This window comes from Pogona vitticeps, chromosome 6 (genome assembly GCF_051106095.1).
Source record: "Pogona vitticeps strain Pit_001003342236 chromosome 6, PviZW2.1, whole genome shotgun sequence".
Classification (NCBI taxonomy): domain Eukaryota; kingdom Metazoa; phylum Chordata; class Lepidosauria; order Squamata; family Agamidae; genus Pogona; species Pogona vitticeps.
Window position 1 is genome coordinate 100856585 of NC_135788.1, and position 26052 is coordinate 100882636.

Sequence of the window (26052 nt, forward strand, 5' to 3'; positions counted from 1 at the left end):
ATGAAACATACAGTCACTGCCACCCACCCACTATGGATTCAGACAAAACAGAGCCTTTGGGTTGAAATCGGAAATTTAGGGCAGGAAAGGAGAGGAGAATGGGGAATTTTTTCCATTACACTTTCTCTTTGCTGTTTGCCTTCATGACCTTCTGTTTCCTTTTGTCTGCAGTGTGAGCAAGTGATCCTGCAGTCATTCATAGTGGCTCAGGCTTTGGCCAGAGATGTGGAGTTCCACATATTCACCTTCAAGGACTTTGGCAAAGGTCTCATCAAGAAATGCCGCACCAGTCCAGACAGCTTCATCCAGCTCGCCCTCCAACTGGCACATTTCCGGGTAAGACCCTTGGCTCAAGGCAGATGGTGGTAGGCAGACAAAAGGCACCACAGTTTGATGAGGGCTGGCTGAGGCCTTTGGCCTTAAATGACCTGACCTGGTTCCAGAAATGTGACAGCCAATGGTCAGGAGAGCTGGGGAAGGGTTTTTTTTTTCGTCCCCCATCCTTGGACTAGCATAACTTTTGCAGAAGAATCAACGGGATCTCATTATTTCTTAAAGTCCTTCTGGGAAAGCATCTTCTTTTTCTTGGGATCTTGACAGAGGCCTCTATCTCTAGATTTTGTGAGAATCTCTATAAAATGGATGCTGTGGGATACAACCTGGAGAAAAGTTGTTGTTTTTCAACTGCAGGTTATAGAATCCCCTAGCCATTCGGCTATAAGGGGAACCATGAGAGATGGGCTCCTTCCCAGCTTGAATGGACAATTGGTAGGCGTTCCTTCCACCTCTGCCTCACCTGCAAGCTTATCTTTTAAAAAAAATATTTTTAACAATTAGGGATAAGATAAGGAGTACAAAAGGTAGAGGGAGATATGGGGGCGGGGAAGAGGAGGAAGGAGAACACAAAATGTACTGTCATCCAATCTGTTCATGTTGTGATATCAAGTTCACTTTTCGCCTTTCTGCAGTTTGATTGCCCCCCCAGGTTTCAACTTAGTTAAAAGCAAAGCAAAATGTGCTGCTTATATATGGCTGCAGTGACTATATATATAACTAGGTACTGTAGTTCTTTGTCTTATCTATATTATCTGGTGTAATGCTCAGTAAAAAGAGTTCTGGGGTTAGTGGAACATTACAAAGCAGTATTTTTTGTAACAGTATGTACTGCTATCCAATACTGTTTCACTACTCTGCAAGTCCATCACATACGGTAAAAGCTTCCCTCTTGTGCTTCACACTTCCAACAAACATTTGACACCTCTGTATAAATCTTTGACTATTTTTTTGAGTCATATGCCACCTATAAAACATATGTTCTCCTTAAAATTTACCGATTTTGTGAGTTTTATGTTATTTTTCCATATTTGCAACCACTGATCCATATCAATATTATGTCCTATATTTTGTGCCCAGCTTATCTCGTCTAAGGAATGGGTTACGGACTCTTGCTTAGCCTTGCTTCAAGTCCAGAGACCTCCCATCTTTATCCTTAGCTCGTGATTCCTCTCCCCCTCTCTTTTCCTCCTCTTGCTGTTCTAGGACAAGGGCAAGTTCTGTCTCACCTATGAGGCATCCATGACCCGTCTGTTTCGGGAAGGTCGTACAGAAACGGTCCGATCCTGCAGCATCGAGTCCTGCAACTTTGTCAAGGCCATGATGGATCCCACCCAGGATGTGAGTCCTGCCATGCAGGTGGAATTGGCCTTGCCAAGAAAAGGATGGGAACGGGGTGGTATAATTAAGCAAAATGGTTGTGTCTGCAATGCATTGTTTTTGTTGGTGTTAGTATTCTATGTTATTTATTGGTTACATTTCTGTCCCACCTTGCCTCTCCAGTGAGGTCAAGATGGCTGTATAGTTCTCCTCTCCAGCCTATCCTTACAAAAGCCCTGTGAGGTCAATCAGGCTCAGAAAGTGATTTGCCCGAGATGTAATTCACTGATTGGCTGAGTAAAAATATGAGCCCAGTCCTGAACCAACATTTTAACCACTAAACCACACTGGACTGGTTTAGTATTATTGCTGCTACTATGCTATCATGACCTTCACTGCTGTTACTGTTGTTATAATAATAGTGTGCAATCAACGTGATTCTGACCAATGGTGACCCTTTCTGGGGTTTTCTAGTTAGAGACTACTCAGAAGTGGTTTACCATTCCCTTCTCTTGGGGGCAGGCTAGGACAGTGCAGCTTGCCCAAGGCCACCCAGGCTGGCTCTTCTCACAGAAGACGCAACGGGGAATTGAAATCTCATTCTCTGGCTCTGCAGCCAGATACCTAAACCACTGAGCTATCCAGCCAGCTATTACTAGTATTACTATACAGTGGTGCCTCGCATAGCGAAGCGTTCGCTATGCGATGAAACCGCACAACGAGGGGTCCCGGGCCCTCGCTGGAGCGTTCGCTCAGCGATGGCCCCTATGGGCTTTTTTCGCTATGTGATGATTGCGCGGACGCGATCAAAGCATAGCGAACAGCTGATCAGCGGTTCCAAAATGGCCGCCGCTAAAACAAAATGGCGACCGCTGTTTTGCCTCGCTAACGAGGCATCCAAAATGGCCGCCGCAATGGAGGAAACTCACAGCATGGTGAGTTTTAAGTCCATAGGAACGTATTAAATCAGTTTTAATACGTTCCTATGGCCTTTTCTGTTTCACTTAACGATGGATTCGCTGAGCGAGGGTTAATCCGGAACGGATTAACCTCGCTAAGCGAGGCACCACTGTACATCTATGTGAACTGCCTAATATTTTCTAAATGTACGATACAGCTACTGAAAGATAATACAGGCCCTGTCTATGGATTTACAGCCTAATAGACCCCATAGGAAAAGAAAAGAAAAAGAAGAAATAGGGAAGAATTATAAAAATCAGGTGTACTTTAATACGTTGCTCTCTCCTTTCTACCTCTTTGTCTTGTATTTTTGAAAACCTTGAGCGCTTCCCGGCTCTCACTGTGAGCTGCCCAACCTCCCTCAGCTCAGAATCAAGCGTTGTTACTTTTAACAAATTACGCTTAAGCTTTAGTGCAAAGTAGTGGTCCCACAAACATCCCATAATTCAACCACGACCATTTTGAAAGTTCTCTCTCCAATAGTAAAGTACTGCATCTCATCTAGGACACTGGCAAACAGTCTCTGAAGAAAATCTCCATGTCTGAGTAGACATACAGTACATGTGGAGATGTAATCCTCTTCCAAGTTAGTTTGGGAGGAGGAGTTAGAATGTGGGGAGCAACAACCTCACCCCACCCCACCCTCTTTTGTTCATGCCAATCTGTTTCTCATCCCAGGACAATGTAAGGTTACGTCTGTTCCGTGTGGCAGCCGAGAAACACCAGAATCTTTACCGGCAAGCCATGACAGGTGCTGGGATTGACCGACATCTCTTCTGCCTCTATGTCGTCTCCAAATATCTTGGCCTCGACTCCCCCTTCTTGCGTGAAGTAAGTGCCGCCGGGTCAATATTTGTGCACATGTGTACATCTGTATCTTTGTGGTAATACTTAAATGTCGAAGGAGAAAGGTTCTCTGAAACTGAGATGACTCTAGAGGAGAGTGTGTTCCCCCACCGCCCCGTGACTCTTTTAATCCCAGAGTATAATTTGAAGCAAGCAAAGTGAAAAGTCCTGCCTCTTTTACCTCACAGGTTCTTGCTCAGTTGAACCAACACAGAAAGTTGCATGCTGGGGACTGAAAATATGTTTTCTTAATTAAATGCTTAAAAATTTTAAAAAAAGAAATGCTTTTTGATAAGCTTTTTTAAAATTGCTCTAACCTCATCTCCCATGGGTTTTAAAATGTGTTGTGCCTACTTTGTCTTCCATTTTTTAATTGTTTTTCCCAAGATTGAATGCCACCGGGCATGTATTTGCCTTGGGCATTTTTATTAGTCATTCACCTAATGATTTTACCATATGATGTGCCAGTGCTGAATTTTGCTGTCAGCATGAACTGCATGTTAAACCTCTTTTCTGGGAGTACATTCCTCATTTTTTTTCAGTGGCTGCCCATATTAGCTGGAAATGATTGAGATTGCTATCCAACAGTTTCTGGGAACTCGTAGTTTGGAAAGAATGGCCTAAAGATTCAGGTGAATCTGTGTACCTGCTTAAAGATTAGGCAATACAAGTCCTCACTCAGCTCATAACCTTTGTTGAATCAATCTCTGGGCCCAAATGTGTGTTCTCTGGATAAATGCCTGTTCTTTACCCAATATATTGCTGAGACAATTGAGAAAGGGAAGGTAGTGCTTTCAGGTGATAGAAGGAATTGTTTAGACTAGCAGTGGTTCCTAACCTTGGGTCCCCAGATGTCCTTGAACTACAGATCCCAGAAATCCTAGCTAGCACAGCTAGTGGTGAAGGCTTCTGGGAGTTTTAGTCCAAGAATATCTGAGGACCAAAGGTTGGGAACCACTGGTTTAGAGAATCCCTCCTGTTCATCTGGTTGTCTCCATACTGTCCCCATCAGGTGATTTCAGAGCCTGGCAAGATTTTTATCAAGGTCTGCTGGAAAGGTGTGTATTAAGGGGGAAAAGAAGGGCACGAAGAGTTATAATCTCATCTTCTTGCCAGTCTTCACCCCACTGGAAGTAGAGAGTGCCACCTGGTGGTTCCAGTCAGACCCAAGTGGTCAACTCTTGTGTGCAGAATCTTAAATGAATACATATTCCAAGAAGGCTGGGTCTTTGTCATTTAGATTGGTTTAATAGATAATTGCAGCAAAGGGACAGGGGAGATTCTCTCCATCATTCCTGGAAGTAAATGCACAAAATACTGCTTCCCTTAAAATGATGAAGAGTTAGACACTTGTAACAGAAAGGAAGAAAAACTAGGATTCGCAGCCATTTGGCATGTTGAGTGACCAGATTGTCATGTGGCTGATATAAACCTGTGTGTCCTGCTTCCCTTATTTACCATCACCTTATTCTGCTGTAGTACATGCTCCCCACAAGCCTATGTATGCTTGCAAATAAGATTGCACCTCTTATGCTGTGGCTAGCTTTGGCCATGCTGTCTGGGGAAGATGGGAGATGCTGTCCAACACATAAGAGAAGCCAACAGATACAGAGAAACTGCAGATATTTCCTTGTTAGTTCTCTGTCTTAGTTGCAGAAATGTGAACATGGGATAGAACAGCCAATCTAAAGCATGGGAAGAATTGGGTTGTGTTAAGAATCTGGGACTTCATGACCCTGAAAACTTAAGAGAGCAGAACTTTGGGGGGGAAAGATTGTGTAGCTAAGAGGGCAGAGAGAGACAGCTAATGGTGTCAAGGGCCTCTTGGTCTGATCCTCAATCCATGTCTTCTCTCGGTCAGGTGCTATCTGAGCCGTGGCGCCTCTCCACGAGTCAGACTCCTGTTCAGCAGCTGGAACTGTTTGACCTCGAGAACCATCCAGACTACATTTCTTGTGGGGGCGGATTTGGGCCGGTGAGTGGAGTCCTGGACTTTGGGTTTTCTTGTGGGAAGGACTGTGCTCTAGTTGAGATGGGATGATGCTGAAAGGCAGGACTTGGGTTTTCGGGGGGGGGGGGAAGGAATGTAAAGGACTGGTGGCCCACTGTGCAAGTGGGATTTAAGATACAGGACCCCTAGATTCTATAAGAGCACTTGTCTGCTGGGGTGTGTGTGTGTGTGTCTTAAATTGGGAAATTCAGTTTTATACTGTTTCCCCCCCTTCCCTGCACCGTAGGTCGACGATGACGGGTATGGTGTATCATACATAATTCTTGGTGAAGATCTAATCAATTTCCATGTGTCATGCAAAGTCTCCAGCCAAGAGACGGTGAGTGAATGGGAAGCTTCTGGGTTTGCCAGAAAGTGGGAGGAAAGTGGGCCAGGGAGAGGAGCAAGGGTTGGTGGGGTTGATGTCTTGTGTAAGCCCTATATAAAGAGTGGAGGAGGAGCTGGGATCAGGAAGGAATTCTCCTGCAGATCAGGCTACCTAGTGACTTTGTGGATAATCCTTGCTACCTTCTGCTAGCAAGGTTTCAGATGAGTGTGTTTTGAATGTAAATATTATGGCATTGCTAGAGAGACTAATCAACAATCTTTAACTGCTTTCTATAAACTGTAAAACCTGACTCATTTGAAGGCCCTTGCTTCCCATCCCCAGCATACAAGAGCTGTTATTGTATAAAATTTCACCTGAATGTTTCAAGATCATCTTCCAGTCCTCAGACTGACAACCTTTCGTGTTGCTTTAGACTCAAGCTTTAAAAGATGCCATTCAGCAAAACAGATGTATAGATGTGTGCCAAGTTCCTACATCTCCTTATTACCATCACCACCACTTTCTTCCATAGGATGCACACCGTTTTGGATTAAACATCCGGAAAGCCATGACGGACATCTTGGCCCTGTTCCAACTAAACAAAAGAATCCCTGCCAGTGGTGGCCAGTGACTGAATAAATGCCAGCAGGATTGTAGAGCCAGCCACCAAGATGCACCTTGAGTGTGTTTCTCTCTTCTCTGATCTCCAGGGACATCTGGAAAGAACGGGTGGGGAGGGGATGCGTAGGGTTTGGCACCTGAGGATTCCTACAAGCACAATGGATGGGCAAGATAGTCTTGGATTTGGGAGAGGGGTTTGGATACGACAGCCCTGTAGGTGAACCACCTCCCTCCCTGATGTCTCTGTTTATTGAGGGTAGTAGAGACCTAATGGGGTGGAAGTGAAATCTAGATCTCTTGGGTTTCTTTGGGCATGTGTGTGGATGGAGAGTTCTGATTAGCTTAGAATGGAAGAGTTGGGACTTGGGAAAACTTGGCTTTTTCTAGACTACCGTCATGGGATGTTCAGGATAACCTGAAGTGGTGTTTTTTCATCCTTTGGTTTCCCCACTGCTCCCAGTCTCTGCCTGCCCTCCAGCCTCTTCAGTACACAGCAGCTGGCTGCGTTTCTTTTCTTGTGCTTCACGTTTGATGGATTCTGTCCATGTGGCTTCTGCTGCTGGTCTTGCTTTGTTCCCGTGAGATGCTGCAGATGAGAGCAGGGTAGTGTTTTAAAGAGAACCTAGTTCCTTATACCCCACCCCTCTAAATAGCTGAGAGAATAGGAGTCTTCACAAATTTTATTGCAAGAGAATGTGAATTTTGATTTATGGCAGGGTTTCATAGCGCAAAGAACTGGTTAATCTTTCTCTGTCTTGGTTTGTTAGGTCAGAGACCTGAATAAAACCACAGGGTGGGCAGTTTTTTTAAAAAAAACCCAAGCATGCGTGGCCTTTGTTAGTGACTGGCAGAGGAAGCATTGTATGGTGAAACTTGCTTGAGCTTGTGGACCACAGAGGTAGGGGTGATGTCAGACAGCTGCTTCAGTTCTAGAAATGCATGACATTAACCTGTTAGAATCTTGCTTCTGGAAGGGTGAGACGGAATGTGCAAACCTATGCCTCTCCTCAATACTGAGAAAGAAGAACACCACTTGTGTTCCATTTCTGCAGTTCAGAAATACAGTAAGCTTAATTTAAATCAAATGCTATTTTTTTGATGTGAGGCCTGAACTTTGGAATATGTTATTGCTATATTGCACAGAAGATTCTGTTGAAGGAATCCTACTTCATTATGGCAGGATCCCTCCCCCCACTCCCCCAAGGTGTTGGGCATCTAGGGATTTTGTGTGCTCAAATACCCAGATTTAGATTGGTATCTCTCTCAAAAGAAGATCCACCACTTCCTGGTCTGCTGAAAGCAGAAATGCTCAACAAGGTTCAGGTAAATCTTTCAGTCTCTGATACTCACAGTGAAGCTGAGCTCCATACAAAAGAGTATTAATCCAAACCACAACCTCTGTTCCAAACACTGTGATGGAGCAGTACTCCCTGTGGACCAAACGACACATTGTGTAAAATGTGTAGTGTTATTCCAGTGTGAGAAGTGGTAGATCTGACAGTTATGCAAAATCTTTCCCTCCACTATTTTTCCACCAGTGGGCTCCTCAAAAAGGCAGACTGAAAATTCATATGATCTACATCTGAAATCATGCAGATGGCAAGCACCTGTGGGGGGAAAGGGGAGACACTTGAATTTGGAGCCAAGAAGCAGTAGCTAGAAAATGAGTGTCCGAAGTGTAGCTTTCTAGCTTTCGTTGGACTGCAAATCCCATCATCCATAAACAGCATAGCCAATAATGGTAAGGACTGCAGTCCAAAAATAGGCATCTAAAAGACTGCACTTTGTCCATCTTACAGCTAGAGGAATGACTCCAAACCTTGGGCCTCCAGATGTGGAACTCCTTGCCACAGGATGTGGTAATGGCATCTGGCCTAGATGCCTTCAAAAGGGAATTGGACAAATTTCTGGAGGAAAAGTCCATCACAGGTTACAAACCATGATGGGGATGTATAATCTCCAGTTTTAAAAGGCAGGTATTTCAAAACACCAGATGCAGTGGAGGGGTATCAGGAGACAGGTATCCGGTTGTCTCATGCGCTCCCAGAGGCATCTGGTGGGGCCACTGTGAGATACAGGAAGCTGAACTAGATGGGCCCCTGGCCTGATCCAGCAGGGCTCTTCTTATGTTCCTGGACTACAACTCCCAGAAGCCTTCATCAATAGCTGTGCTTGCTAGGATTTCTGGGAGTTGTAGTCTAGGAACATCTGTGGACCCAAGGTTGGGAACCACTCTAGAGAAAGGTGAGAGAGCTGTTTTTTGGCTCTCAGTCTGTGCTTTCCTCCCTGCATAAGGATGTCAAGCTATAGTTTCTGGTGTGTGTGTGGAACATGATCAACTGTCCCAGAAGGGATAAGTTCTAGCCTGCCTTGGCAAGTAAACTGTACTGCCAGTTCTTAGTGGCTTCTATCTTAAGAGCCAACTCCCAGAACTTGGATTTGGTTTTAATCTGCTAATTGCCACTTTTATGGTGCTGCGTTACCCACTTAATTTTTTTTTTTACAGTTACATGCCTGCACTTGTAAACTTATAAAAATACACATTAAAAAAATCAGAAAAATAAGCAAAACTTCCCTTAAATCTATCCTAGAAGGTATTTGAAGTCATGAGTAAATGTTACTTGTTTCCCCCTAAAACAAGTGTTCTATCCGGACATACTGATATTGTCTCAAAATCTACTTGGAAGGGAAGCTGTCGGGTCTGAACATGGACCTCCAAGTAGGACTAGGACAGCATTCTGCCTGAAATGTGGGAGAACTGCGGCTAGTCAGGGCTGACAAGAGGAGGCTTGACCGAGTCCTAGTCTGACGCAGTCAAACTCTCCCTTTTCCTTGTAACCTTTCTGTTCAGGTGTGGAGGCCTTCCTTCGGGAACCACCCTATGGTTTTCTAAAGGAAAGGCAACAAGCACCACATCACGGCCATCTCTCATCTCTCTCTCTCTCTCTTTTATTGGGGGTGATGATTTAGTTCAGCGGGACAAGAGCTCCGCTTGTTGAGGGTACCAGTAGCAGCTATGGAGGTTGCCGGGGACTGGGGTACTCCTTCCTGGGAGACAAGGGACAGCTGAGAGTGGAAGGAGCTCAGCTTGTTCTGTAGATACAGATCCAGGTGGGTGGCCTTATCCCTGCCAGAAAGAAAGAGATTTAAAAAAAAAAAAAAGAGCATGAGACGGTTTCATACACTGCTTTACCCAACCTAGTGTCAATAGGCAGCATGACTTTGGATAGTGTAACTTGTAGGGCAAGACATGTAGAGGGGCAACTGGTTGGGGAAGGCTGGCCTGCCACCTGCAGTCCAGCATTGATCCCCAAGGACAGCCTCCCCAAACAATTCTCTAGGCTGTTGTTCTTTCTGCATCTGCTGTGCTTATTCTACCCTGTTGGCTGCATACCTCATTTAGCACCAAGCTCCGCATGAATGCCGTATGCCTTCCTGTTGATGGAGAGCTGATTTTTGGTGGGGGGAACACAGCATATGGCGCGGAGGAATTGATTATGTTTTGCCCTGCTACACTGCCCACTCTTCTGAGATTCTGCTTGTGGTGTGCTGCAGTAAACATTGCTGAAAAGCTGAGTGTGCTTCCCCCCATCTCAGAATGAGAGTTGTATTCACTTGCAGATTTAGAATGGTTATGAATTTTAGAATTGTACACAAGGAATCTTGAAGGGCAGCTGCTTCAAAATCCAGCTCAAGGTAGGATGTAGCTACTATACCACCTCTGACAGAATACGGTCTAACCTTCTGTTACAATAACCTCCAGCAAAGGAAAGTCCATCCTCCTCTCCCTGTTGCACTTTTGCTATCAGGAAGTTTATCTTCCTTTTGAGCTGAGAGCTGCTGCCTAAACTCATGGTGTCAACTGCCTAAGATGTCTTTCACCTGGCAGTGGAAGGCTAGGAGCAAAGCTGCAGAGCCATGGAATATGCAGGGAAGGGAGGACAACCCCCCTGGGGGTCCAGCTGTGTTTACTTACTCTGTGCTGATTCTTGCCCGCTCCAGATAGTTCCTTGTTCTCAAGGCTTCCTCTTGGGCCAGACGTATGTTTGATTTTGGTGCCTCTGCTCGAGTGTGAGTATCCAAGTTTGACTGCTCTAGTTCCTGTCTCCCAGTGGACGGAGCAATGGGAGGAACAAAAAAAAACACAACAAGAGAGATAGAGAAGGACTACATAACCCCTCATACAACTGGGATGAGAATAGAACACATCACAGAACAAAAGCAGTTTGCCCTCACGGCAACCTGCTACTACTGTCGATTGGGGGACAAGGTCAGTTTGCAGCTTTTTTTGCCCCGGAGCAGGGATATGGCACCTTTAGTTCTCCAAATGTTCTGGACTTCATTTCCCAGAAGCTCCAGCCTCTACAGCTAAAGGAAAGACCTGATGGGACTTGTGGACCAAAATATCTGGAGTGCCAGATCCCCTGGAGAGGATGCCACAGGTGTCAAATTAGGAACAGCAGAACTACCTCAGTCCAAAGCCCGCTGAGCTTCTATCTCTTCTACACTATCCTTACACATCTGCCTCAAACATTTGCAACACACCTTAGTTGCATGGAGGAGTGGAGTGACCAGATCTAAGGTAACGGCCACTAGCAGGAACAACCTGTAAATGACAGAATGTAGTGCAGCAGCCGGTGCAGGAGGACCTGCCAGCCAAAATCATGCAGTACCTGTGCCAGAACGGCCTGTCATTCCCATGAAGCAGGCATGAGAGGTTATTAGTCCTGCGGCTTCCACAAGGGGGTTACTGGTGCCAATGAATGGGCAGAAAGACCAGACACCTCCTCCCACTTTCACATCACCCATTTGTTTTTAACCACCCAGAACCCTCATGCTGGGCTGCCTCAGCCTGGTTACCGGCTCCTGTGAACCACTGCCCACATAGTTCAGTTTCCTGAGATCATGTGGGTGTGATTCATACAACTGGCTAACAGCATCAAGGTGTCCATGGCAACTATGTCATCAGGATAATGGGCAAAGCAGCCCTTCATCTCTAGTACAGGAGCGGAATGTATGCCCACTAAAAAAGATCCAGATGAAATACTTTGGCCTTGTACGCTGCAAAGGGAGATGCCGCTGTGCCTTAAAAGGAAAAGCCACGGTTACCCATTTAATTCTTGATGTGCAGGCAAAATTGTGGCAGTTCTTTTAAAAATGAAGTGCTTGAGGCAGACTCCTGGTTGAACGCCTTCAGAGCTGCTGCCAGTGTGCAGACCAAAACGAACGGTGGCACCGGTTGACCTAAAAGGCTCCAGATATGGCAGCTCCCTGTGTAACTAGTGTGTGCTGAACTCTTTGGAATGTGGAATGGATGGAACCCTTAGACAGCTTTCTTGGCAGTTGCGTTATTATTTTTATATCAAATATTTTTACCCTGCCTGTCTCCTTAAAAAGGAACCAAGGCAGCTTACATCATTGAAAGACAATATTTTAAAGCTAAAACAATAAGTATGTAAACACTAAAAGGGAATGAATACCACTCAGAGGTGAAGTGAGTGTATTTTCTTTTGAGAACAGCCTTTCAGGGCCCCTGAGAGGAGCTGTGTTAGTCTGTCTCAGCACAATGAGAAAAATAATGGGGAGGGGGAGAAAAAAAGGGGGGGGAATACTGAAGGACAATCAAGGTGTATTTCAGTGTAAGCTTTCAGAGATCAAACCCCACTTTTTCAGATGTAAGGAGTGGATATCCCTGTGTCTGAAGAAGTGGATTTTGATCCATAGAAGCTCACCCTGAAATAAATCTGTCCTCTTTAAAGTCTCACATTATTTTGCTAATTTTCTCTCCCCTGCTCTTTAATGTTGGCAGCTGTCTGTCAAGAGGAGGCCTTCTCTTATCCTCCCTAACACTTAGTTTGTAATCAGTTCATGCTCAGTGCTCACAGTCCTTACCCAAGAATACTTGACTGGAAAAGAGAGCTACCAAATAGCACCAGCTGAGCTAAAAGGCCAAGCAAAGATTTAAATTAGTCTTTCCTATAGCCTAATCGGCTTCCTCTCCTCGCTTGTAAATTTCATTTGCATGATCATTTGCATGAATGCAATATTGCCGGAAGGAAGACTAAAGTTTCACCATAGAATTGCAGGAAAAGATAAGAAAAAATGTGCAGGATTAGACAGAAGGCCTCTATAGTTCAGTGCTTTGGTCCCCAAGTGGCCAACTCTTTCCCCTGATCATGGAACCTTCTTTTTGCTTTGTTTTTATGTATTTTGTCAAATATTATCAATCTGCCTAGGGATTGCGGGAGCACCATTTTTCTCTCCATTTCTATCACCAGCTTTCTCCTTTTTTTAAAATCTTATCTTTCTCCATCCAGTGACTGCAGGGAGAGGGACAGATGGCTCTTAGCAGAGGCTTGAATGGATTAATTTGGAGAGTTAGGCCAAAGAGTACAGGTTGCCCATCCCTACTCTAGTTATTGCCACTGAGATAAGATTGAGAATAAGTCCTGGGAAATAATATATATTTTTAAAAAAAACATTACACGAGTCTCCAAACTATGCAAGAGATGCATCACTAACTCGGACAGAACAAAAACAAGGTGCTCACAGACAATCCTATGCCTGTCTACTCAGAAGTAAGACCCATTGTATTTAGTGCTCAGAAAGTGAGGTGAGGCAGGTAGAGAAAACTAGAGGGGGGGACACCTGTTAATAATTTACATAGACAAATGAATACTGTGCTACAGAGAATTCTGAATACTGCTGCCTAGACGTGTAAAGTTTACACATGAAATAAAACTGCAGCACAGTAAAATGGCAGGACGGGTGAACCATAAATGTTCCTTTCTTTAAATCTAGGTTTAGATTTAATTACCCAGTGGCCCCATATTCTAGAAAGTTTAAAGATTTGTGTTAACATTTTCTATTTTTAAAAATCCCCTCGCTTGTTTATTTACCTCCTACAAGAGAGGGCTGTTCTTATTTCCAGGGAAATGGAACAAATGAAGAAGACTGCAAAATAGACATAAATGAAGAGAAAACCCAGCGGAAAAGAAGCTATGCTTCGGAGTGACTTCAGTCCAGTGGCAGAGCATCTGCTTTGCCTGCAAAATGTCCCGTGTCCAAACTTTAGCACCTCCAGTTAAAGATGATTTGGGTGGACTTCTACCAGAAAGCTCCCAGGTTGGCCAAGCAGAGGAGGCAATGCTGGGCTCGAAGAGCCGTTGGCTTAACTCTGGATAACAGCTTTGGGTTCAGGTCCACCCCCAATGTGGGATCTGAGCCCTAAGCTCTGAGAACTGTTTATCTGGCTCATGTCACTTGAAGCCCAGAAGAATGCGCTAGGAAGGCTGCCCTTTGGTCTCCTTTTACTGGGGGCAGAAGGGATCTGGGGATGGCATACTCTGTGCCTCACAGTACCATTATCATCTTCTGCAAATGCTGGCAGCCAGAGCACATGGCTGGAGGGATGGCTCTCTGCTTCAGTTCCTCCAAGATCGGTGCCACAGCATATTCAACCATCTGTCGCAATATCTCTGTATTCACAAAGCTGTAGCCAGGAAAAGGGGTTGGGAGAAGAGAGAGAGCACCATTTACACAGGAAGGAGGATAGACATTCATGACTTGTTTATGTCTCTGCCAGAAGGAAATTTTAAAAGGCTCCAAATGAAAGCATTAAATAAATCACATCAATTCAGTACCACAAAGACGCAGATTTCTGACAGTAAGATATGTGGTGCAAATCCATTATGTCTATAAAATGTATAATTTTGTAGAACACTTGATTTGGCATAGCTTCAGTATAAATTTAATATATGAGCTAGTAGGGAAGGGAGGCGGGAAGAGGAACACTACGAGGAGGACAGAGTAAATGGGGAAGATGCAGCTAGCATCTGTGTGTAACATGACCCAGAAAGGCATGAAGGAAAAATAATTGGCCACTGAAGACCCAACAATTCTCACTCCTCTCTGGAGGTGAAATTTATTTGTTTTACAGCAGAGTTTCTAAGAAATCCAAATACCGGATTTTGTGCCGAACAGGGTGAGTGCTTTGACAGTTTGGCAACATTCACAAAAATAATTGTTTACATGGCAATCCAGGTGCTTATATAATATTGCCCCATCTCTTGTGGAAAACATGATTTTCTAGTTCAAAGAAGAACAAAGGTGTGACCAATTGTATTATTAGCTCTGGCTTTACACTGTGCAGATTTCTTTTTCTTTTTTTCTTTCTTTTTTTTTTTTTGATGTATTTATCATGTCAACGGTCTGCCACAGGGAAATCATTAGTCTTGGAGCATACTTGAAGTCAGAGAAACCAGCCCTGCCACTAAATGCGTTCTCCACCCCAGTCTTCTTGACTCCATCCTTGCATAGCTCCATCTTGGCCTCCTCACCCCAAAGATGGCTGATATTCTTCAGCCCCAGCTTGTTTCTGATATAGGCACCTGGAACATCTGGCACAGCTGGTGGGAGGTCTCTCAGGTGTCTCAAGGTGCTTGAGCATGGAGAGATGCCGAGACACATCTTCCAGGAGTGGTTTCGCTTGCAGTAGCCCATCTAGGTCAGCACGGAGCTGGGTGAGGGACGCTGATGTCTGCTTTGTCCTGCCATGCATAGGAGGAAAGGTCAAAGCATAGCTCTGTGCTGCTGTCATTTTCAAATGCAAAGCCCGGTAATCCTTATATTTTTTTAAAAATGTACATTTCTGCTTAGTGTAAACGTTGATAGCTTTCCAGTCTCTTGTGTAAATAATGTCAGGACTGGGGGAAACTACCAGTCCATCAAAGGAGTCAATTAATGCATGTTTATTACTTCCCCCTCCCTTTAAATCTGGCCAGAGGATTCACAGCGTCACCTTGGACTTTAATCTGATTTAGAGCACATTAGCCTTGGGGAAGCTGATTTAATTTTACAGTCAGATAGAAATTTATAAAACAACATTAGAGCTTCATAAACCTTATTGCATGCCCTATTCATATCTTTAAAACAAGAAATAGGCTGATGGTAGAAGCCGAATACAGATCAGGCCTGGGCAACGTGTTGTTGAACACAAATTCCCATAATTCCTCATGGCTAAATGTGCTGCCTAGAGCTGATGGGAGTTGCAATCCAACAACTTTTGGAAGACCACACCTGCCCCAACCAAGGAGTGCCCATCAGGGGAATAGGACTTAATACCACCATTCGGTGGAGAGAGGTACCTGGCAAAGGAGAAAATGGACACCAGTGGAATGGCCAGATGTGATACTCTCACAGTATGGCGGCAAGTAAGCTGGGTTTTGTAAGTATAAAAAAATCAGACTCTCAGCCATTCATATACTCTAGCACTACCAGCACAGCAGTTAATAAACAATACCTTCTAAAAGCCACCTTCCCCCCCATATTGCCATCGATCTATGAGACCATAATGTTCAGATCATTAACTTCACAATCGGCTTTTATTTTCAACCTCCTGCTCTTTCTCCCATGTCATCATAAGAACCAGGAAAGACTTGAGTTGGGTCCCCCTGGCACTATAATTTCTTACAAGAACAAAAAGGACTGGTACATCCACTGAAGTTGTCGACTATAATTTCTTAAACTGGCCTTTCTTCTGCTGGATTCTCCATGTACAGAATCAGAGAAGCAAAAGATACCTAGAGCTGATCACTGGACAAAGAACGTAGCCACCAGGCTCTGGTGAAATACAAGATGGCACTCCATCTCCAGTCCATGTGCAGAAGCTGACTAGACTGGCAGTTGAATCTTACTCCAGCATAGATAATGGGATACCATCCTCCGCCACACTACAGCCAGCTCATTTAAAGGCCCTGGACAGGATATATGGCCCATTCAGCTTGATTCTCTTACTGAGGGGACTGGCGGAAGAGTTCATAGAATTGTCATAGGGTTGGAAGGGACCTTGGAGGTCTTCTAGTCCAACCCCCTGCCCAAGGTGGGAGATCTCATACCATCCTGGACCTCGTACCATCCCTGACAGATGGCTGTCCAATCTTTTCTTGAAGACCTCCAGCAATGGGCCACCCACAGCATTGGGAGGCAAGCTGTTCCACTGAGGATAAGTCATGAGGATAAGTCAGCAGGTTACCACTGCTGCTCCTCAGAATTCACTGAGTCTCCTTACTCTGCCCAACGGTAGAGCTGGCCCTGGCTTCAAGAAAAGGGAAACCCATTTGCTTGGGAAAGGCACGTACATAGCAGAGACCTCATCCAGCTCCTCACGCAGCAAGCGGAGTGACTGGCTGTGCTCCAGGTGTGTCCTCTCCCATTGTGGAAGGACCTCCTCCAGACGGACACCCAACTGGGCCAGTATTCGCAGCACCTCCTTTTGGGTCAGGCCATCCCGCTGAGACTGCCCAGGTAGCTCCGGCACACATTTCCTACAAAGGGCAGAGGAAAGGGAAGGTTGTGCTGAGAGATTTTTAATGGCTCAAGCGAAAGGGTGGGCAATATCTAGCCCTCGAGATGTCGGGGACTTCACCTCCCAGGAGCACCAGCCAGCATGGCCAATGGGAAGGGATGAGGGGAGTTGTAGTCCAAAGAGCATACGACCAAAGCTTCCCCATCTCTGCTCAGCAAGACATCGCCTTTCAAACTTTTATCCCCACAATACCTGATCTCTTCCAGCAGAGAAACACAAGCCAAAGCAGAGGGTGTGCTCAGTTTTCCATCAATACTCCCTTCATACCCTGGCCCTCCTCGTAAGTGCCCGCTCTCCAGTGCCCCTCGCAAGCTGTTGATGGCTGCAAGGATAACGGCGGTGGACTGTTGGAGTTCACCCTCCTCAGAGCTGGAGGGCCTCAGGGCTGTCGCTGTCGTGCTGTTAATTAGGTCCAGGAGCTGTTTGGACACCCCAGAGGTCATTCGCTGTTCCGGCTCCTGCCATTCGCGCTCCTGCCGGCCCAGGTCCTCCGCCTGAACCTGCCGCTGTAAGAAACGCAGCTTCTCCTAAAGGGAATGCCACAGGGGAGTTGGGATAAAAATTAGCATCACGTCTGTTTGCTTATGTTTTTATTTGGTGTATTTGTATGCTGTCCCTTCCACATATTCCTACTCTGCCGCCTTGTTTCAGAGCACAAGGCACTGCGGCTAAGTTAGAACTCAACCCGTTCATTTCAAATCTACCATTTCAATTTTAGGATCTTTTGAGGGGCAGGCGGTTGATGGTCCTGCAAGACTGAGACAGAAACTGGCTGTGCATGGCTCTGATTAGATAGTGTCTGTAGTGTGCCGAACCCCCCATTGTTTTTAATTAATAATGAATAAGTAGATTAATATCCACAGAGCACTTAGGCCAAAAAAAGAAAGAAATTCAGCCAGAAGCATGAGAAGAAGGGCAAGACTCAATCCAGCTATTTTATACTGTATCTTCAACTTACTGCCTGAAATATACTTTAATATTTGGGCAAATGTCCATTAACCTACTTAATTGGCACATTCATGAACTTCATGCTATTCATAAAGTTTGATTTTAAAATTGTAGCCCTGGAATTCTCTTTTGGAAGAGGCACTTTTTTCACCACTGTAAAACTGAGGGAGAGATTTAGAAGACGGGGTGGGGGTGGGAGGAAATAGGCCAAGATGATGATACAGTTTCCCCAAAAATAAGACAGGGTCTTATATTAATTTATCCAAAAAACACATTAAGGCTTATTTTGGGGGGATGTTTTATTCTTTTTCATGTACAACAATCTATGTTTATTCAAATAAAGTTATGTCATCTTCTTCTGGTTGCTGCACAATGGTGGAGGGCGGGCTTTCACTTAACTAGGGCTTATTTTTGAGGTAGGGCTTATATTACGAGCATCCTGAAAAATCATACTAGGGCTTATTTTCAGGTTAGGTCTTATTTTCAGGGAAACATGGTAGTTATAAAGTTTTTATTCCAGTATTCAAACATTTCTGCAGAAAATATTTTCTGTTTTATTTTGCTACACAGAGGTCTAGAAACTTGGTTTTTAAAAACATTCTCTGCCTTCCACTAAACAGCCTATAATGCCAAGCTCTGGTTACAATGCCAATTCTTGATAAATATCCAACCTAATTTGATTTATTCAAATAGTTTTGTTATATTTCCACATATAGTTAAATTACTAAGTTTATGCAAGCATGGCAGCATAACCCCGGCAGTTACCCAGGCCCCCACATTCCTCCGTTCCATCCTTCTCACCTCGAGGAGTGCTGAGTTTTTCTTCAGCACATTGGTCTTAACTTCAGCATCCTCTACTGATTTCGTCACCTTTCTGCAGCTCTCCTATTGAAGAAGATGGAGAGGGAGCTTCAGAGGCCAGTCAGTAGGAGGCAGGGAGGGAATAGAATGGTTCTCCATTCATCTGCAGGTCAGCCACTTACTTGTCAACAGCAAAGAGAACATGCAGACATAAATTTGCATATGATTGCATATGCTAATGTGTATGCATAGATTCAATATCAAAATTCCTTTTATAGTTTAAAACTATAATGGAACCCATGTGGAGAAGATAGTGACGCAGTGTGCCTGCTGAGTCTTCTGTCCATATCCTAAGTTTGAACAAATGATGGATCCTTTTCCTTGTACCTTTAAGTAGGGACTAGACTAGACAGCCCTTCTAATGGAGGACACCTTTAAAAAGTGGACTGTCTTCTGGAAAGGGAATGTATAACCACCCTACTCATGTTCTTCAAATCCCGTGAAGGACTAGTTCCCCTCTATTTGGCACTGGTTAGGCCTCCATCTTGAGTACTGTGTCCAGTTCTAGACACTGCACTTTAAGAAGGATGCCGACAAACTGGAATACGTTCAGAGGAGGGCAACAAGGACTGGAAACCAAGCCCTGTGAGGAAAGACTGAAAGAACTGGGCTTGTTTAGCCTTGAGAAAAAAAGACTGAGGGGAGATGTGATAGCATTTTTCAAATACTTGAAAGGTTGTCATACAGAGGAAAGGCAGTATCTGTTCTCAATCATCCCAGAGTGCAGGATGCCTAATAATGGGCTCATGTTAAAGGAAGCCAAATTTTGGATGAATATCGGGGGGGGGGGGAATTCATTTAGAGCAGTATGACCAATTAGTACCTCAGGAGGTGGTGAGCTCTCCAACACTGGAGGCATTCAAGAGAAAATTAGACAACTCTCTGTCAGATTCCTGCATTGCTCACGGGGTGGGATTGATGGCCTTAAGGGTTCCTTCTGATTTCATTATTCTGTGATTCTGTTCAGTCCTTTGCTCTTCATTCCCATTTTCAGAAGGATTATTACAGAGAGTTGAGGCTCCCTGAAACACGGGGGGGGGGGCAGGGAGTGGATGAGCTCTTGAAGACATTTTCTTCTAATATAGCATGTTGAGCTCATGAAAATCAAATTTGGGGGGAAAAACAGGATCTCCACTAGTCTTAGGCCTCTGGCAATTCTCCTGTAGCCATGGAAACAAACCAAAACGGTCTTGCAGTGTTCCTGCCTGGTTCAGCCCACTCTTTACCAGCTCATTCAAATAGATGTCTTCTTGACATCTAACGATCTCTACAAATTTCTGCAAATCCCAGAAATTTGGCATCATATCCTCACCTCCACCCTCCGCTTCCTATGCCACTATCCCTGTATTTGGAATAAAATCAAGGAAGCTTCATTTTTGCTGCCACCCTTATTATCTCACCACATATAAAGGGGGGGGGAGAAGCAAATAATATATCATAATGAATAAATATATTTTTGTTTGTTTTGCAAAATTAAAGGTTTAAGATGGCATAGAAGTGCAATAAATCAATAAAATAAATGATAAGGTTCCAGGATAAGGAAAACATGAGCATCTGAAATGGTCTACTGGCAGCTGGCATGCCTTGGGACCAGTCCACACTTCTCTTTCTGTTCCTCACCTTGAGCTGAGAGCAATATTCCTCCAGGTCCTCAGCCTCCTGCCTGCGCCGCTCCAGGTTTTCACACAACACCGTGCACTCACTCTGCACACAGGTAGAGCAGAAGGGGAAGGGCTGAGAAGGCAGCAAGTGTGACCAGGTGGCTATCCCGCTTTATCCTGATCAAACACTTCTCTCTCTGGATTTTTCAGCTCAATCTAACAACCCAAACTTTCTTTTAAAGACACACACTGCTAGTGGGAAGTTGTTGTTTTTAACTGGAAAAGGCTTTTAGTTTTGCACCCCACCATTTTAAACAAAATTAACATTATCTATGAGAAAGAGGGAAATCTTCAAGAGTTCCCTCTTCCAGTGCAATCCTATTCACATCAAAATTATCAATATAGAATGCACATAAATACATACTTCCAGATTCAGTCATTCATGGCCAGCTGCTTCCTACAGCAGAATCTGAATTCTTCATTCAGATCGGCAAGCATTTTGGGAAAGGGGCTTTGAATTTTTCCAAAACACCCTGGGGCAAGGTATACCTATGAGATTAAAATGCTTATGAGATTACAAAGAACATACTGTACACGCACACACAGGTCTGCCTGTGTCACTTGGTAGTTCAAACTGTGGTCTAGTTGCAACCTGAGGTGGTCCCTGAGGCCACCAAAATTGGTAGAGCAAAATGGTAACAAGCCAACGTATTTTTAAAGAATGTCACCTTCCCACCAAAAGCCAAAGAAGCAACTCACTTTCAAATTAACATAAAAACACCTTGCCTCTTCAGCAGTCTGCAAAGCTCCAGAACAATGTTCAGGTATGAGCATTCACTGCCCTGGGCATGTCTGTTGAGCGTTGCTCAAAGGTGGTAAGAAAATGCGGTGTTCTGTGAAACTACCTAACAAACCAGCACAAGAGTTCTTAACGGGATGAAATTAAAGAGTCATTGGTCTAGTCCAGTGGTTCTCAATCTTGGCTCCACAGATGTTCTTGGACTAAGAAGCCTTCACCACTAGCTGGGCTGCCCAGCATTTCTGGGAGTGATCGTCCAAGAACATCCAGGGATTTGAGTTCGGAATCACTGGTCTTCTTGATCGTGGCTGAAGTAAGCAAACTTTAGGCTCTCAGTGGCCTGGCCTGTACTAGAAGAGGTGTTGGAAAGGGGACAGTTTCCAGACCTTCAGATTCTGAACATGGTGGTTGACTTTGGATGTTCTCTCCTTGAGGCTGGTGATAGAGTCCTTGGCTCGCAAGAGGCCGCTATTGCTCGCTTCCTGCTGACGAAGAGGGCAAGAAGGGGATGAGGTCAGATGGGTAGCCCAGTTATTGCTGACCTCTCCATACTTCTTGAGCATTTCTTTCAACCACTTGGATTTTAAAATGGGGGAGAAAGTTGAGGAGAGGAAGTCTTTGGGACAAGAGGCTTTAGAAGGAGACCTTGGGGAGGGGACTTTTTCGACCACAACTCTTATTATTTATGCCGGCTGGAGAATTCTGACAGTGAAAACAAGTAATCCTTCCATGCTGTGTTTTAGAAGTACACCACTGACAGTCATGAATTTTGGAGGATGCAAAGTAGAAATAGAGGACAGCTGTGTGTGACGAATCTCTTGCAATTGAGGTTTACTCAGGAAATGTAAGAGGCCAGGCCTGAGACACTAGGAAACTGGGGTGAAGGGTGATGAAAGACAAACAATCCAGGGTAGAACTGAGGAAATAGAAAGAAAACAACCCCAGGAAAGGACTTTACCAGAGGGGGGAAAATCCAGGAATGGTAACTAACAATTGCTGGTGATAATATTCTCACAGATACTAATGCAAATCGATGCATACTGTACATTTTATACATTATCATTGTTGTACACATGGCTGTACAAAATAACTATATATTTTAAGGTGACACTTCCAAGGCACAGAAAAGCAATTGTAGAAGTGGGTGTGGGAATGTCACTGTTGAGAATAATGATTGAAAATTTTGGACTACAACCCTCAGAATCTTCCACATACACAAAAAAACTGCTTCCAAAACTTGCCGATGCTCTCTGGTGGATTCCAGAAGAACCAGTCCACAGCCAGAATACTACCAGCAATTTAAGCATGCATAAGCTACAGTGACAAACTGCTGATAATTAATAAGGTGAAAATTGTTTTCTGGGTTGTACTCTTGCATGTAACCAGGACTGTGGCCAGCACCTCATTAATTAGTGCTGATTCACCCTCAACACCTATGCAATTCCACTTTTTGACATATGTAAATCACTAGTAGCATTCTGGCAAGTAACTTTTCCAACCTCTATTTCTTTAGCCAACTTCCTATGGCTCCAAACAGGAATGCCACACATTGTAATTCAGAAATAATTTTCCCCCTTAGCAGAAAGAACCATATCTTTCTTTTCTTGTTTGTTTGTCAAAGTTACAGGAGGAGGGTTAGTAAAAATGCAAAATTAGGTGGCAAACACAAATAATGTCATCACTGTAAACATATTGCCTTGGGCAAGCTGCACAGTTCCAGGGCACCCCCAGAAGAAGGCAGTTGTAAACCACTATTGAGTATTCCCTAAACAGAAAACCTTGAAAAGGGTCACCATAAGTCAGAACTGACTTGACAGAACATTATTATTATTTCAATTCTGTTTCCCACCTGTTGGCTGGAGATGTCCTCTTCATCTTCAGACCAAGTAGACTTGATAGGAAGCAGGGGATCCCTTCTCTCACCACCTGCTCCCCCTGAAGGACCTCCATCATCTGTAGATTCATTCTCAGTGGTGGAATCATCACGTTCCCCATCAATCAGGTTCAGGAGTGAAACATTGGTACAGGCAGAAGATCGCTTCAGGTTGAGATTGGGGATTTCATCCGTCAAAAGGGGCTCAGTAACACTGAGACAGGAAAAACAGCACATATATTAACTGAAGACATTGTTTGGAAAAATTACATTTTTGACTCCCTCCCAGAATCTCCCAGCAAGCATGATCACTAGGGGATTCTGAAGGCAAGGTCCAAAAATTTGCTCTCGATAACAAATTTCAGAGGAGCAGTTATTGGGTTACAGTGAAAATACACTTGTGATACCTTAAAGGCCAACAGGGGAGGGCACGGAGTAGGGACCCCTAGGCCTTGCAAGGAACAAATCAGGTATCCAGGATATGAATTGCTGGGAATGTGAACTCCTGGGCGAGACGAAAAGGATGCAGGACCACAGTACATTACAGCAATGGTTCTCAACCTGGGGTCCTCAGATGTTCTTCATCTATAGCTCTCAGAAATCCTGGCCAGCAAAGCTAGTGATAAAGGCTTCTGGGAGTTTTAGTCCAAGAACATCTGGGGACCCAAAGCTGAGAACCACTGCATTAGAGTGATGATTGCCAGGCTCATGAGTTATTTGAAAAGTGACTCTGTGAATCAAAGAGGCCAAGAGCTGTGATCCATGTCAATCAAACTCTTTTGATGTGACACACCTCCACTCTCAAGAAAAGGGTGCATCGCACTGTGCTCTTTAGAGCTGTAAGCAACAACTCCTTTCATAGGAAAGCAGGAATTTGCTCATCATTTATCCCAGTAGTTCTTTTCCTTTGGTCTTCTGGATATTTTTGACTTCAAGAATCACTGACTTTTGGCCATCTCCTAGCTTCCTATTGTCTCTTCTAGCTTCTCCCTACCTGGCATCCTCCAGATATGTTGAATGATAGCTCTCGTCATTTCCAGACAGGAGGCTGGTAATGATGGGGCTTGAGATCCAGCACATTTGTAGAGTGCCAAGCTGGGAAGGATAGGCTCTTTTAATAAGCAGTGGCTCTTAAGGATGTTAGCCAGGCCACCTGCTGAGACCTATATACAAAACATATGGTCCTTCAAGGAGAAGGTTTCTCTCTTCTCTCATCAACCCCATGATGCCTCTTGATGTTCCCCAAGTAGTGCATTGAACTCCACCTCCACCCCCTCCCTTCCCAGGGTTCCCACCCATGGAAAGAGACGGCTTTCTTCTTTTTGGGGAAGCCTTTGGCACCGCTAGACTTTCCCAGCTGCTCCTTGTTTCCCTGAGGACGGCCCTCCGTCCCTGTTGGCGTGTCTCCAGCCTCATTTATTTCCTTGGACTGCCAGATTGTCTTCACCACAATGTTGGCCATTGCTGGATATGGCATCACTATCTGGTTTCAGCATGAATTTTCCTTCCTGCGCCACACCAGGAAATATCCAAGTCAACTGGCTCTCCAAGGAAGGTGGGGACCTCCCAGCAGCTCTCCATGACTTCACAACAGTTGCCACGGCGCCTAGGATCACATGACTCCACTCTTCTGACCTTCAGCTTGTACCACTGTCATTCTGTGAGGTCAGAACAGTCTTCAGTGGGAAGACATAGAATCCAAGGCCATAGGGCTGAATAGAAAAGAAGCTGCATCTTTAGGTGCCTGATGGGAGACATGACTGAGACGTCTAAAATTATGCAGGGGATGGATAAAGTGGATAGAGGGAAGCTCTTTTCTCTCACACACACCAGAACCAGGAGACATCCACTCAAATTGAGTTGGGAGAGTGGGGACAAAAGAAAATATTTCTTTAATCACTACTTGTTTGTGGAACTCCTTGCCACAGGATGTAGTGATGGCATCTGGCCTAGATGCCTTTAAAAGGGGATTGGACAGATTCCTTGAGGATAAGGTCCACCGCCGGTTACAAGCCATGATGAGGATGTATAATCTCCAGGCTCAAAAGGAAGGTAGTGCAAAATGCCAGATGAAGGGGAGGGGTATCAGGAGACAGGTATCTAATTATCTCGTGTGCTCCCAGAGGCATCTGGTGGGGCCACTGTGAGATACAGGAAGCTGGACTAATGGGCCCTTGGCCTGATCCAGCAGGACTCTTCTTATGTTCTTATGATTTGTATTCCTGCGTTGAGCAGGGGGTTGCACTCGATAGCTTTATAGGCCCCTTCCAACTTCATGATTCTATGACACAACCTTTGTTAGCCACCCAGTTCAGCTGGCTGGATACATGGAGACAATAGGCTTGTTTGGATGTAACATTAAACTACAGTTTAATTATTGCTTAACTCTTAAGCCCATAACTGAGATAAGTACAGTAACTAAGAAAAATTACAGTTTAGCACAGCAACAATCCACCTAGTGTTCCTACACGCTTGTGCATTTCTCTCTGGTGCAGTCATGAGAAAGAATTTGAAAACTTCTGTTTCAATTTTTAAAAGTAGTTACAGCTTTCTGAATACAACAAGCTATTTATTAATCACCCTTATATATGATTTCTTGAACCAAGCCAATTTCAAATCATAATTAAAGATGCTGCTTCTTTCAAAATCTCATAGCTGAGACTATTCATAAATAACAGTAGGGATGCAAAAATTAAAGTGACTTAACTATGGCCAGAAGTGAAAGCTTCCAATTTCGTCATTGTGGGTAGATCATGCACCTGATCCTCATTACAGCTTATCCTTAAACCACTATGTATAAAGCCATGTATAACTGTTTCTCATACCTAGATAAACAAAGATTCAAGACCAGTGGTTCCCAACTTTGCATCCTCAGATATTCTTGGATTAAAACTCATTGAATCCTTCACCACTAGCTGTGCTGGCTAAGGCTTCTGGGAGTTGTAGTCCAAGAACATTTAGGAATCCAAGATTGAGAACCACTGTTGTAGATGTTCAGCTGCTGCCCACTTCTGGTTTAATGTATCGTTTAAAGGTATGCCCTTCGGAAAAGCTATTGCACTGATGAAGTTACTCTTCCATCGTCATTCTACTATTTTCTTTTCCATACTTAATTTGCCCATGAGGAGCCAGGACTGAGGCCAAGAAACCTTCAGTAAGGTTGCAATCGTATGCCTCTTTACCTGGAAAAACCATCGTTAATGCAA

General features: G+C 44.4%; 2 protein-coding genes across 7 annotated transcripts in view; one reads left to right on the top strand and one right to left on the bottom strand.

Annotated features, from left to right (window-relative positions):
• The window catches only part of CPT1C (carnitine palmitoyltransferase 1C), a 49276-nt gene extending 42074 nt beyond the window's left edge, over positions 1-7202 (top strand). For all 3 annotated transcript variants that reach the window (XM_073004410.2, XM_020794025.3, XM_078377989.1), the window contains 6 exons: positions 172-336; positions 1540-1674; positions 3292-3444; positions 5321-5434; positions 5697-5789; positions 6310-7202. In XM_073004410.2, the coding sequence (XP_072860511.2) occupies positions 172-336; positions 1540-1674; positions 3292-3444; positions 5321-5434; positions 5697-5789; positions 6310-6408 (759 nt within the window). In that variant the 3' untranslated portion in view covers positions 6409-7202. The remainder of the gene's footprint in view (positions 1-171; positions 337-1539; positions 1675-3291; positions 3445-5320; positions 5435-5696; positions 5790-6309) is intronic.
• A 2114-nt stretch (positions 7203-9316) lies between these two features.
• Positions 9317-25753, bottom strand: TSKS (testis specific serine kinase substrate). Of its 4 annotated transcripts, XM_020794050.3 has the most exons (11): positions 24142-24441; positions 22823-23060; positions 21360-21455; positions 20194-20277; positions 18514-18597; positions 16957-17291; positions 16538-16723; positions 14738-14947; positions 13761-13890; positions 10375-10499; positions 9317-9525 (listed from the first exon to the last, which is right to left on the bottom strand). In XM_020794050.3, the coding sequence occupies exons 1-11, from the start codon at positions 24321-24323 to the stop codon at positions 9348-9350; spliced, it is 1848 nt and encodes a 615-aa protein (XP_020649709.3). In that variant the 5' UTR covers positions 24324-24441; the 3' UTR covers positions 9317-9347. The 4 variants fall into 4 exon arrangements, with proteins under 4 accessions (XP_020649709.3, XP_078234118.1, XP_078234117.1 ...); XM_078377992.1 differs by lacking the exons at positions 21360-21455; positions 24142-24441 and adding an exon at positions 25672-25753 and having other exon boundaries at positions 17032-17291; XM_078377991.1 differs by lacking the exons at positions 21360-21455; positions 24142-24441 and adding an exon at positions 25672-25753 and having other exon boundaries at positions 14789-14947.
• Positions 25754-26052: the final 299 nt, after the last annotated feature.

Bases quoted from the DNA above. Each gene is read 5' to 3' on its own strand.
- TSKS (XM_020794050.3), bottom strand. From the start codon at position 24,323: ATGCCATATCCAGCAATGGCCAACATTGTGGTGAAGACAATCTGGCAG. The intron at 18,598-20,193 runs GTGAGGAACAGA...CTTCTTCAATAG, and splicing joins AATATTGCTCTCAGCTCAAG to GAGAGCTGCAGAAAGGTGAC. The intron at 13,891-14,737 runs GTGAGGAGGCCA...TCCTGGCTACAG, and splicing joins GAATATCAGCCATCTTTGGG to CTTTGTGAATACAGAGATAT.